General features: G+C 39.7%; 1 protein-coding gene across 1 annotated transcript in view; it reads left to right on the forward strand.

Moving 5' to 3' along the window:
• PRTFDC1 (phosphoribosyl transferase domain containing 1) overlaps window positions 1-6,983 on the forward strand; it is a 48,474-nt gene extending 41,491 nt beyond the window's left edge. Inside the window, exons 7-11 of the mRNA XM_019470987.1 lie at window positions 1,539-1,556; window positions 2,999-3,081; window positions 3,497-3,543; window positions 5,546-5,622; window positions 6,260-6,983. Coding sequence (XP_019326532.1) covers window positions 1,539-1,556; window positions 2,999-3,081; window positions 3,497-3,543; window positions 5,546-5,622; window positions 6,260-6,307 — 273 coding nt within the window. The 3' untranslated portion in view covers window positions 6,308-6,983. The remainder of the gene's footprint in view (window positions 1-1,538; window positions 1,557-2,998; window positions 3,082-3,496; window positions 3,544-5,545; window positions 5,623-6,259) is intronic.
• The last annotated feature ends 7,243 nt before the right edge of the window (window positions 6,984-14,226 follow it).

A 14,226-nucleotide genomic window follows, 5' to 3' on the forward strand; every position in this document is an offset into this window, starting at 1 on the left:
ACCGGGAGTTCCCTCCACACCTTTACCGAGTGTTTTGCCATTTCAGAAGCATCCAGGTATAATACAGTGTGTGGTAACATGTTTCTGCAGCGGTTGATGCATGAAGCATGCTATGTCTCCCTACCAAGCACTGTGATTGTTAGGAGGAACTGCAGTATGAATATAAATATGGATAATCTATATTCATAATTTTTGTTTTGAAGATTAAAAAGAGATTTACGTATCAGTTAATGAAACTGTCGAAGATGTGCTGTTTATGAACACACTCCCTTCACTTCACACACTCCTTCTCCATGGTGTTTTGAGTCTTTCTCGTAACTTTCAACCTTGGGATTCTGTGATGGAAAAGGAAGTTAGACAGTCTCCACGTTGTGTATGCAGCAAAGCCAACAAGCCTGATAGAAAGGAAATGGAGTGTAAGCTAGTCTGGTGAATACCGCATGGGTATGAAACTATCTGTCTCAAGGTTTTGCGGGACATACAGTGTGCCCATGCGTGTAAGATGTATAGTTAGATAGATAGATAGATATAGGTATTTGTGAAATTACTTTCCTCTTGCTATTGCAGGTTTCACCTCAGAAAGTAGATCTTAATGCAAGATTGTAAGAGTCCATCCTTCTGAACATGCATATGATAATGCCCACTAATAAATAGATTTTTATTTCTCCTAATAAGGACATTACTTCTTAATATTGCTCTTAATAGAAGAACAGAAGTCAACTTAGATATTGTGATTTCTGAAACAGTGATGAACCATTTCAGCAAAAAGATCAGCCTGTGTGCTCATGCTGTCATAAGGCTTGACATCACTGCTCTTGATTGGACTACTCCTCTTCAAGTAATACTACTGATTTCAGAAGCAGTATTTGAAGAGAAAGAGGGTACTTCACAGTATGAGAATGGGTGGTACAACTTGGCCTGTAATCCTTTACTGTGAGGTTTCTGGGGGGCGGGGTGGGGGGGGAGAGCATTTATTTCAGAGTAAGAATATTATTGCTGTAGTCTCATATTAACATTGGAAATAATATTTTAGTGAACTATAGGGTACACTGTAGTACACGGCTAGACACGCTGGAATGACCTGAAGCTCATCCCATCGGGGGGGGGGGTGGGGGGGGAGAGCATTTATTTCAGAGTAAGAATATTATTGCTGTAGTCTCATATTAACATTGGAAATAATATTTTAGTGAACTATAGGGTACACTGTAGTACACGGCTAGACACGCTGGAATGACCTGAAGCTCATCCCATTTGGATTTTTTCCATCTAATTTTATTTTCTGAAGCTACATCCGTTCTTGCGCAAAGAGGATAATCCAGACAGAGCTGAATAAGGTCGTAGCCCCTGACTGTCGGGCTTGCTCTTATGGCTGGCTCTTTTTCAGGGCACAAAAATGAAACAGGAAACTCCTTATGTCCTACCGTGTTGTACGTGTATGCACATGGACCTATCTATCTTCATTTCACTTTTTCAAACATTTGTTTCTTTCAGTTTGTGAATGTTGTGTAATTGTATTCCTTTTTGTTTGTTTCTTTCAGAATGTTCTAATTGTGGAGGTAAGTTGGGTGCTTATGTCATATTATACTTAGATAGAGTCACATAGTCAGGTTGTGATTGTGTGTTCAGTTTCTAAAACCCGTCTGTGTTTACGGTTCTTTAGCTGGGAGGTGGTGAAGAGGAGAGGGGTTGATTTGCTTAATGACCTCTCAGTCTTTTTGCAATTGTGTGACGGATCGAACTACATTGCTGCCGCTCTAGTTGGTACTCTGCCTTGTGATGCCCAGGAGTCTTTCTTTCTGCGTCATTTGATTTGTTCTTTCTATGGTTTCATCAACTCCTGTTCTGCAAGTTGTTCTGTTCCTTGGAGGACAATGAATCAACTGCAATGATGCCCTGCACTTCTCAGTTGCCTGACTTTGAAACAGTAGCATAGCCCTGCACATGCTTTACAACTTCAGGGTTGTTCACAGGCTGGTTGAGAATGTCAGTCATTCTCTCAAGTCCCCTGACTCCTGCTCATTAGCATTGCATCCTGCAGTGTCCTCTGGGGAGAGCCCATCACAGATATGTTGCTGATGTAAATCGGCCGTGTTCAGCTGTAGAGGAAAAGAATGTGTCATCTCATTGGTGCTGCAAATTCTCTCTTAATTAATGTAGGTGATTCTCTTTTAAAATGTTGGAAAAGCAACTGGAATGGTTAGAGAGCTCGTCAGGATCTGACTGGCATTTCAGGCCCAGCCTGCTTGTGTGGGAAGTAAGCTGGACAGTGTAATGAAGGAAATGTATAAATGTTGGAATGTCTTTTCTTAGCAAAGGAGGGAAAAAAGTCATCAGCCACGGAGATGGCTGGTTACCTGAATAGCTGCTAGGAGCTCCATATTTGCTAATGCTAACTGCTGTAACAGAAATGAAAAACGCAGCAAATTTTGTTAATGTTATCAGATAGCTGGGGAGCAGAGACAAGGTGTTGCTGATGAAAAATCCACACCCACAGAGTTCAGGATCAACAGCTGCTCTCCATGTCATGATCAGTTTTGCAGCCAGGTATCTACTGATCTCATTCAGATCAGGTTGGGTACAGCAGTTCTGGAGAACACTCATTTGTACTGGACTAATAAAACAAAAAATAGGGCAGATTTAGCCCTGACATGGAGAGATGTTGACATACTGTTGTCTTGAGCATAATATGAAAAGTCTGATCCCTGCATCCTTGCAGTGCCCAGTCATCTCCAGTCCCGTGTTACATCCCAAGTACTAGAAACAGCTATTTTCAAGAGGAAGTGGACAGTTCTTTAACTGATTATTTTATGAGTAGAAAGTACTTGCTTCAAAGAGTGTGAGCTCAGTTATAACCTTTTTTGGATGTGGCTCACAATACACTGGGAAAAATACATCATTTCCACAAAATAAGAAGGTGGAACTGCTCAGTCATTGTCCAGATTTCCTCTTTTCAGCTTTCCTTTGTTTTTTACTTATTCTATTTTTCATGTTTTGTAAGGATATTGTTGGAACTGGAAGGACTATGAAGGTTCTGCTTAATAATATAGAAAAATACAAGCCAAAAATGATTAAAGTGGCAAGGTGAGTAAAATGATCACAAAACTTAGTACTTAATTAGTCTAGCCCAACATATTTTCCAGTGGAGGTTCCCATTCCGAGACCCTGCTTTAATTCGGTGCTGCAGTATCGCATGGGGAGCGCTGCGGAGGAGCTGCCTGAGTCACTAAGAGGAGGGTGGAGGAAAGGAGAGGAAATGCTTTTGTATTGTTCTGCAGTGGCAATGACCCTTCAGCCATTTCAAGACTGGCAGTGATGGACTTTGAAGGGGAACACACCCATCTCTTCCCTGCCATCAGGACGTTGTCGGGAGGAGAAGCAGAACGAGAACAGTGATTCACATGGCTCGGAAGTTTTTTGATAAAGGGAATAGTTTTTATGCATGTTTTTCAGGTAAATACCTAGATTTACATGGGTTTTATTTTGGTTTTAATTGCAGTTTGTTGGTGAAAAGAACGTCTCGACCTGATGGGTACAGACCAGATTGTAAGTGTTGTTGTGAAAATCTGTACATGACAGTAGAAGAAGTTACCACTATTCTACCACTTGCCTTTCACACCATTCTATGGCCTGCTAGAAGCATTGCAAAATATCAGTTGTCAATGGGACTATGGGATGCGGTGGAAGGATTTGTATAATTGTGGTTTGGAAAGCCTAGCCTCCGTATAGTCTGATGTTTTCTGCAGAGTACTAACTTTATAGGGAAGTTATGAAAGGGTTTAATTTTATCCAGGAAAGGTGAGTGTTTTATCTTCTGGCTCTGACAAACTATATGGAAGAGAAAGTCCATTTCTTCCTTTTCCCTCCTCATCGCATCTCTTTGGAGGAGCTGCAGGATTCCAGCTGAACATGAAAGGTTTTTTGTTGTGACCTAGTTATTCACAAGTTTTACATTTTTATAACAGAATAACACTTTTTATTATTTTTTGAAAAGTATTATTGTTTAAAGGGTAAACAATGATATTATAATTAAATCCCACCCCCCCAAAAGCAAAAGATAAATTGGGCTTTTTAAACTTCCTCTTGCCGCTCTGTTTGTGTCACACCATCACCACTTCTCTCTGAGTTATTGGTGCTTGTACTGTGCTACGATGAAACCGTAAATGGAGCTATACCAAGCTATTGTCATTTCAGACTTATTAGAATAAATGATGTAATAACAGGTATGTGGCTAAATACTGAAAAGAATAGATCCACCTAGAAGAGATCGACCAGTATTTGCTACTGAAGAAGGCTCTGGTCAGCTGAGCTGGGGAGGAGGGTAGGAGGAGAGTAGGCAGGTGAGTACCAGGAGGCAGCATGAAGGGTCTTGGTTTGGGATGTGGGAGAGAAGGAAACTTAATGAAGCAAAAGTTACTCAGTGTTGGGCCCGGCCCTGCAGTTTTAGGCCAATAATCTGAACTGTGACCCAAACATTTTGTTGTACAACTTTTTATACAGTGGTATTTTTAACATTTAGAACTTAATCCAGTAAGTTAAAGTATGTATTTGACTGGATTCACTAATGTTAAACATACAAAAACCACACTCAAATTACTTCATGAAGGGTAGCTTAATGTTTTTATGTAATAACTTGTAAATGAAACAGGTTTTATCCTTGTTTATTCATACTGTCATGAATTTTATAAAACATCGGAGATCTCTCTTGTAAATCACTGACAGCGCTGTGTCATTTCCTCACTTACCCAAACTTATGATTCCAAAGTGTCTTATTACCCACAATTTTTAACAATTGAATAAATTCCTTACTTGAATACCTGTAAATTTTTTTTATGCTGACCTATTTTTGTGTCCATAAGGTGGTGTTTTTCTCCAGCTATTCAGTGAACAATTTGGAAAGAGTCTAACTTGTCTTATATAGTGCTGATACTGCACAGACCTTCACACGCAAAAAGACACGTGCCTGTGCTTAGCTTCAAGCGTGTGAGTTGTATGGTTCAGCTACACTGCGTGCATTTACTTTGTTAAGCATGTGCATGAGTCTTCATAAGGTTGGGGCTTTAATTTAAGAAGCATTTGACATGTTTTGGTAGCATAATATGCAAAATAGTTTTTGCTGTTCTCAGAAGAAAATATATAAATCTCTGAAAGTTACTTCTGAATTAAAATTGTACATTTTTTTCATCATTAGTGTGATACTGGACAGTTGTCATCACACACGTATAGCAATGGAGCTGCCAAACGTAGGCAGAATTTTTCAGCTCTGATTTTGGCTTCCTTCCACAATGTGTCTGTTGTGCCAGTCATGATTGTACACAACTCTCCTACTCTCCACCGACTATGCACATCCCTGTCACAAATAGTCTGTGAGCGGGAACTGGTTATAGGGCTGCTGCCGACCTTGATGTCTCAGAGTCAGAAGTAACATAACCTCAGCTGACTACATCTGTGTATAGTTTGCTTGTCAGACAACCAACACATGAGTTTAAGGCCTATATAATTGCCACTGATCTTGTATCGATGGTGTTTGTTATTTGTCTCAATACAGATTACGGATTTGAAATTCCAGATTTATTTGTGGTAGGTTATGCCTTAGACTACAACGAGCACTTCAGAGATCTAAACGTAAGTTTCTTTTAAAAAAAATAGTTAAAAACCCCACTGTTTTACTTTTCCAGGGTGTCTCAAATACCCCATAATTTGCCTCCTCCCTGGGGCCTCAATGTCATGGTTGGGATCCTTTCAGTGAGTGTAGAACTCCCTGCAAAACCTCAAATAATCCAAAGGAGTCACTGCTCTGCGCTGTGAACGGTTCCTTCCCATCTCTTCCCCCTAAGGGCAGAAGTCATACCTCTGCTACACTTCCAACTTCTGCGAGCCTAGGACTTCGCAGGTCCACCGTTCCCAGAACGTGCAGAGACAGCAGTAAAAAGTGAAACACAGCTACAGTTCAGACAGGTTCGGACTTTTACCGCTATGTTGCCTGCCCCTGTTCTCAGCGAGGTAATGATGGACGAAAGGCGCGAGCCTTGCCTTTGCTTCCTGTGGTGCTCCCAGGGGTGGACCTCAAAGCTGGGAACTGCAAACGGGAAAACTTGCTGTAGCTAGAAAGTGAAATCAGAATTCCGTTCCAGGTCTCTGGAAAGGAAGGGGTAATTACAAGATCACTGGATTGGTCAAGCAAAAGTATTTCTGAGCAATTCATTAATAATTAATAATGTAATCAACTATGCTGTTGCAATCAGTGGTGTTTTCTTTTCAGCACATATGTGTTATCAATGATCATGGCAAAGCAAAATACAGAGTCTGAAGCAGTAACATCCTCACCTGAAGATTTGTAAGCTCAGTGAAGCAGAAATTTGACTACATTCCCTCAAGCTTCTCCCAGAAGAGCGGTTCAAGTGATTTGTGTTTCTTTCAACTCAGTATAATAAGGGATTTACTCTAGAGATACTGATTAATATTTACAGAAGTGAGAGCTCTTATCTAAAATGTGAAGTAGAGGGCTTTTAAAGTTACTACCTTTTTAAAGTATTAAAATTACCACATAAGATGCCTTTTGACTGATAATTTGTCTGTCTCAAGTCTCATTGTGAATGCATCTTTTCTCCGCTCGGTCCATCATTCTACCCATTGCAATTCATGGCCTTCACTGTGTTGCATAAGATCATTCAAAAGTGCCGTTCTGTGCGTGAAGATTATTTTACAGAATTTTATTGACTTCGGCATCCCTTTAGTCTTGGTCAGGTACGCTGCTGCCAAATTGAAAGCATTATTTTGATTTAATTCCACAATTCAAAAGTTTCAGCTGAAGCGGTATGTTGTATGATAGCACATTTCTAGCAGCTCATTACTGCCTCTTCCGAACAGGAGTTTTAACTCTCAGAACGTGCTGAGTTAGAGTGCTGGTACAAAATCAGCCTTTGCAAGACACTGTTGATCTGAAATTGGACGACGTCGTGGTTTTGCTATGTCATGTAGCCGTGGATCTAACCTGTTTAATGTGCTGAATTTTAATCGAGACAAAACAATGCCAGGCAGGTTTCAATTTCTGCGTGGTATCCTCTTACTTCTATAGGACACAAACAAGTTAAAAAAATTAACACGGTGTTCTCCTGTGCGTATATTCTTAATTAAACCTCACGAAGCACAAAAGTTTAACGCTAGTCAGACAATTACTCAGTTATGATTTGATTTTTGTAGCATGTCTAAGTTGAGACTTTTTGTAACCACTTGTCGTTTTTAAGAATACGGATCTGACAATGTTGGAGAAGACTTGTAAAAAGAGAAAAAAAATGTATAGGAAAACATAGAAAACCAGTTAACGCATGAATACTGTAGACTCTAGAGATTCCTTCCTTCCCTTATACATCATGTTTGAAGAGGTTTGTTAATTTACATGCTGAATTAAGTGTGAAAACTTTAATTCTGTACTGTATGTAACTGTTCTCAACAACTCCCCGAGGGAGGCCAATGCAGAGTAAGTAGCTGTATATCAATAGCTTTGCTCAGAACTGTAAAAGGCAGGTTGGTAGTAGCTTCGGGTTCCTTCAAACTAATAAAGAAACATTAAGAACACTCGTGACGTTGCACAGGTGTTTATTTTCCTGCTTCAGCATATTTCACATGTCCTGTAAAAGCTCTTCAAAAATACGCATTTAACTGGTAATCTAAACATACCTTATCTATGTATCCTGTGGCTCATAAGCTACTGTTATTTGGATAAAATCCGTGATGTTAATGGAATGAAGAAGGTCAAAGAATTATTATGACTGCTAGAGAAATGCTTCGGCCCTCTCTTCTTTACTCTTTTAACCTATATTTTTGAAGAGTTCTGTTGAAAAGCTTTCCCTCATAGAATAACTTTCTTCTGTTTTAGGGAAGAAAGCACACCCATACAGCCCCTGGAAGAAAGTGGTAAAAAGAGTTTCATCTCTTTTTCTTTTCTGAGAGTATTAAAGTTTTCCTTAATGCTTCTGATTTCTACGGATTTAGTAGTATTGGCACATTGCGTAGGCAGACATGCTTAGGCTTAGGCTTAGTCCAGGAGATCCATCAGGTTATTTCCTTTTTTTCCTCTCTTCTTAAAAAGTCACAATCCAATTCGCCTTGCTATGACGATCGGCCTTCAGCAACAACAACAACAAAAATGTAGCAAGTGAATTAATGTGAAATTAGTGTGAAAATATGAAGTACTGTAGACGCACGTAATTCAGACTGTGTTAAGGTTGTTTCATTGGAAGATTCAGTTTATTAAAATCTACATACTTACTAGAAAAGACCGGATTTATAGAAAAGATAAGAACTGGAATGTTTCTTCAAATTAATTTTATTTCCTCCTGCCACCATATTTTTAACCATTAAAAAGCACCACACAGATTTCACTAGTGGATTTGCATGTGCAATTATGCTGTGAATAAGACGTGTTTTTCTCTTCTAATGTCATATTTGAATTTTGTACCTTTCTATATCTGAGCACGTCCAGAAGTCTCAGTTGCCATCCACGTTACTCTTTCCTTGAAGCACTTCCATCTGAAAAATCAGTTTTCAATTACTTTAATAATCAGATTCCAAAATATCATTAGTGTAACTGAGGGAACAGGTAATTATGCATATATGTCTGATTAATATGGGGTCTAGTTTCTTCGGTGTGCTCAGATAGTTTAAAAAAATCATACATTTTTTCTGTAGCTGTCTCCTGGTTCAACAATAGTGTTGATTCCGTTCCTTTAACTAAAAGGCCGCTAAACGTTTTTTCAGTTGCCTTTGCACCCTGTGACCCACAAAGCAATGTATTTTTTTTAAAATCAGTTCAGCAACACCTGCTACTGAAGAAGGGAGGATGTTCTTTACAATCCGTTATTTTTCTGGACATCGTGCTAATGTATTTGGTGGGCATCCATTTTTATCTCGGTTTTTCTTCTCATGCGCTCTTAACACCAGCATCCTTTCCCTACCTGTTGAGTACAAATTAACATGGACAGTAATTTGGTTTAAAGTTACATAAATGTTTAGCAGCCATCAGGTTTTAGACTTTATTCAGTTCATTCACGCTTACATCTGGTCCAATTCCAAAATACCTGATTTTCTGGAGAGAAAGCCGAAGTAGGAAGAATAATTCCTGCAACTAGGTTAACTGAACATCGTTTAGGATTTCAAGTTACAAACTATAGCTATGGCCTGAATATCCAGTAGATTCTGCTTAAAAAACAGAATTTAAATAATCTAAAAGGTCTGTAATTAAAATACATTCTCAATTCAGTTAGCTGCCGCATTCTTGTATTTATAGTTGAACAAAGTAGAAAATAGTGTCCGGTTTTTTAATTGCTTACTATTAGTGTTATATTTCCTGACCATATTATGGTAATCCTCAAAGTTTTATTAATGAATTTCTATAATGTAAAATTCCAGCATTTCCTCCCAAAATACGAGATTAACTGTATGTGATATTCAGCGGCAGAACAGCTTCTGAGCTGTGAAAGGGTCAAATCATCACAGTTCATACACAGTAAAATGCTTAACTTGGAGATGTGCTTATGTCATGAGTCATCACTATTGCTCTGTGCTGAGAATAACATTTATTTCAATAAAAATATTGGAGTTTTAAATTTTAATATTTCCTTATACTGAAGAAGATAAAGGCCAAATCAGCCTCTCTGCCTATGTTTGCATTTTGATTTTCTCAGATAAAACAGCAGTGAAAACCCCTACTGTAATCAAACTTGTTACGCAGGCAGACTGTAATTGATTCTAGCTACCTAGAAAACCTTAATTTTCAGTTTCGGTTAAAAATGAGAATCTCAAAAGAAAAACATTACAGGGTAGCATAGCAAGAGAGAGAGGGATCGTTGCCCTTTTGTAAAACCATCACATTTGGGAATGTTTTTCCCTTCTTTTATTTTTTTAAATGTTTTCCGAAAACTCCGATAGTCTACATTTGAAGATCTGAGATGAATGCAATATCTGAGTGTACTGTGAAAGGTATCTTGAATTCTTTTTCTGCTTAGCTCGGAGGGAGAAATTTACACCCATAAGTTAATGTAGGTGTGTGTTACCGCAGTTCAGTCTTCCAGAAGTTAGTTAGCTCTGGCTGTATTCCCCAGAGAGCACAAGACAGCTGAAGAGGATGAGTCAACCCCTTCCTGTGCTTATTTCGGGGGTCCCCGTTTGAAACCTCGTAGGCGAGAGAAGCAGAGCGTCACGTACTTTACCCATCCTCTCAACGAAACGAAAATAAAGTGGAGGGGAAATAAAAGCTTTGAGCCTAATTTCATACACCTTTCACAATTATTCATTTAACGCCATATGCCTTCCTCTGGGAAGTCAGCCCCATACGGCTACCTCAGTGCCTGAACCGGTAGAGTTTGTACCACTAGGGAATGGCTGCTGTGTTTGCCAGGGCTATTCGCAGCAGTGAGGAGCCCCGCAACAACACGTGGCCAGCTAGAAAAGATTGATCACAAGCCATAAACTATACTGTGGGATTATTTTGTGGTGTTAAAAGGATAATTCTTCGTTAAGAAAGAGCAATAGTCTGCACTTATCATAAATTACAAGAGGGGAAAGATAACCAAAATAGAGAAGGGAGTGCCAACATATTGAAGAAATGCGGTAATTTATTTTGCAGAAAACATGGAGAACACCCAATACTTTTTAGACGGGGAAAAAGGAGACATCAGTTCTGGGTGAGGCTCTGTAAGCCCCTTGAAGGTTGTCAGCTGTAGTTCAGATACTTATGTGCGCTCTGTCACGAGGGACTGGCTGACACTACCTTCCCTTCTGTCCATAAACTGGTGCTTGGTTCTTTGTACCTTCACAGGAACACGTGTATCCACAGCTGAACTTTTCACTCTTGCCAGAGGTTGTTTTGGAACACAAAGGCAGTTCCAAATCTGCAGAAACTTAGTCTCAATTAGTTAAATACTTTGCTGTCATGCCTTGTTCCCGCTGCTGCTGCGCGAAGCAATGAATTACTGACAAACTACTGGAGTTTGCAGTACAGCAATTTATTTGTAATGCTAAGAGAGAAAAAGGTTTGGATACCATTCAAAGGCTGACCTTTAGTCCGTTTCAGGAGTGGCATGAAAGATTTCCCCTTTTTTTCCGTAGCAGAAAGAAACAAAAATGACTTGTAGTATTTTGATCTAGCAGTCTCTCTTAGACCTGCATGATTGGGCCTCTGATAACGGTAAGAAAACCTCGTTTCTAATCATGATGCAAAATTTCATTACATTAAATCATCACTACGCACGTTCCAAAATCCATTGGTCCTACTGTCAGTAAAGCTTTGTACATTTGTCAGCACTTTTAAGTCATGAGGTTACGCAAGGGGCAACTCTATTGCTGGAAGATATATGTTATGCCTTCATAGCTATTGAATTTGCATACAAAAACATTGGAATTTAGCTCAGATATTTTGGAAGCAATGCCAGAAAACAGTTATCTTGAAGTGCCTTTTCTCAGTAATTTTCCATTTTCCTAAACTATTAGAAGTATTAATCTCTTTTCTTCAGATTGCTTTTCTCCAGTTACACCCTATTTTTATGTTGTGCTCTATCCTGGTGTCTTTTAACCAGATTCTTGCCAGTCCTGTAGTTTTTAGCGACACTCACAAACGTTTGTTGTTTTCCAGGAAAGACAAGCCCTTGTTCTGAAACATTCGGGGCAGATTTTCGAAGGTGCTTAAGTATCCAAGAAAATTTTACGGGATTTCACCTGCTTGGGTGGGTGCCTAGTGCATCCTTCAGTGATTATGTCCCTTTGAAAATATGTTTCTTGTCTAATCTGGATAGACTGGGAAAACATGCAATAATATAACTTGGAATGAAAACAGGAGGTACCAGAATAAAAAGGAGAGGCAAGTACAATTGTGTCATTCTTTGATACGGGTATGAATATCTCTTTGTCTTTCTGTATCATGCAAGTGTTGTTTAATTGATTTATTTGTTTGGGTTTTCATGAGAATTATTGTAGTAGTGTTTCTGCTTTTTCTTAGGAAATATGGAATGAGGTGAGAATGCTCAAAATTTAGCTTCTGGAAATAATAGCTCAGCATAAACACTAGCACAGAGAGACAAAGAGCAGACCAAATACAAAGAAATATTCAACAGTAGCATGAGCAGCAGAAGAGTCAGGGAAGGTAAAAAATGAATTGTCATTAAAAACTTTAACTGTAGAGTATTGATTGGAATGGATCCACCAGCGAGCATACAGGAAGGTTATTAAAATCGGTTAAACATGACCTGCTGAATGAGTGTGGAGATGGAAGGCGTTCTGCTGAGAGCCAGCTTGGTCCTGGGCCCGTTTGTGCCATATGGGAAAGAGAACCATAATAAATTGAAATTGCTTATCTTCCTCCAGAAGGCATTTCACATAATAACATGATGATAACTGCACTCAAGCGTTTGACTACAAACACCCAATTTAAGCTTCCAGTACTATTTTGCCTAAGCTGGGTATGAGGCGGTCTCAGCTCTGTAAAGTCAATCTGAATCTCTCTGTGTCTTAAATTGAATCAACCACATTAGACACCTATGTTACTCCATCTGAATAGATCTCAGTGCTGTTACTAACAGTCTCTCTGTCTTATTTTCTGGGGTTTTTAGGTCTTCCCATCTCAGGCTTTACCCTATTCCTTAGATCTTTATTTCCATTTCTCCCAATTCCTCTTAGTCCATGTTGGGCAGAAACCAATTTACAAGCTCAGCAGGTGCTGGGTGCAAGGTGAAGGATGAGCTGGAGACGTGGCATAAACACTGGTGAGTTCGCAACCGTTAGAGAAAACAAACCCCAGGAACCGCTGAGACACTCTACTGGGTGTCAGTTACTGGTCTTTCATGAGAGATTTTAAGAAAAGTAGCAAATACTTAATTTAAAGGGAAATAAACTCTCTGGTTTGTGTCCAAAAGTAGCGGAGTGGAGAAGCTAGCTGGCTTGTGAGGCATGGAGAGAGGACTCCGTGAGCCACCACCATCGCCCAATCACTCCCGGAGCTTACGCAGCAGCTGCGGCTGGAGGAGGAATCCGGCTATTGAGACGCAAATCAGCACAACAAACATCCCGCTTTGCTGCAGTATTTCTAGCTCCAGTACTCAGACAAGCCCAGAAGAGGGTTTATCCAGGTCAGGTCTGGCACACAGTTGGTTCTGTCAGGCCTCAGCCCTATCTTGCAGCAGCCTAGCCAAAATATGCCTCAAAATATTTTGATATTTTCCCTACACAGGTCACAAGCTGGAGTCCAAAGCTCGCAAGTGTTTTCCTGATTATGTTCCATTTATTTATAGAAAAAGAGTCAAATATAAGAACACATTTCCTGTACAGAAGGGAAGAAGGAAGCCGAGGCACGTCATGGCACTGCCCCAGGCTGATCTGAAGTCTTTGGTCGGGCGCAGACTTGCTGCAGTTATTTTCCATCCCTTAAACTGTGTTTAGACTGTCCCAACTTCAGCAGTCTCTGAGACATGTAAATTATTTTATGCAGGACAACAGAGTTTGTGAAGTCAAAAATAGGTTGTGAAAACTGTACATAAAGCTGCTGAAGGAGTGCATGTTCTCTGTATTTGAATAGCAAACTAGCGCCATAGCATACAGGCTCCATTTCTACAGAGAAACACAGACCAACTGAACACAACTGCTCACACGCCTTGAGTTAAGCCCCTGCCAAGTCTTAGCAAGATCGGAGCCACAGTTTTTAGTTAGTATAGGTGTATGCATGAAAACAGTGTCATTTTCAATGTGGATGTCATTCCAAACGGTCCTTTAGCCTCCTTTAGTATAATGGCATTGGCCTAAAAATAGGAATGCTTGTACTATTGTTAACTACGAGAATTTAAATTTTTGGTACAACATTTAATACATTACTAAATAGCATGGAAACGCGGTCGTGCAGTTCATGGTAAGGCTCACCAAACGTTCATTCACCAATGTGGAGTGACGGCTGTCGAGGTAAATCTTCATTACCTGAGGAGAGAAAGGCACGTCATAGCTGTTCTCAGCCATCATTCCGTAGACTTTCCAAAGTGCATAATAAAAACTTACAAGTCCCATTTCTAGTAAGAAAAAGAGAGTAGAATATAAACTCGTTTGTGAATCATAATGATCAACACAGAGCACGTGCTTTTTTCTGCTTTGTCGTTCACCTGCTCATAAATGCCAGAGCTTTCTTCCTTGAGGCTCCTCAGGGCCAAACCTGGTCTGCCTGAAGCCGCAGTTTCATCCGTGTCTGAACGC

This window comes from Aptenodytes forsteri, unplaced genomic scaffold (assembly GCF_000699145.1).
Source record: "Aptenodytes forsteri isolate BGI_AS27 unplaced genomic scaffold, ASM69914v1 Scaffold336, whole genome shotgun sequence".
Lineage (NCBI taxonomy): Eukaryota > Metazoa > Chordata > Aves > Sphenisciformes > Spheniscidae > Aptenodytes > Aptenodytes forsteri.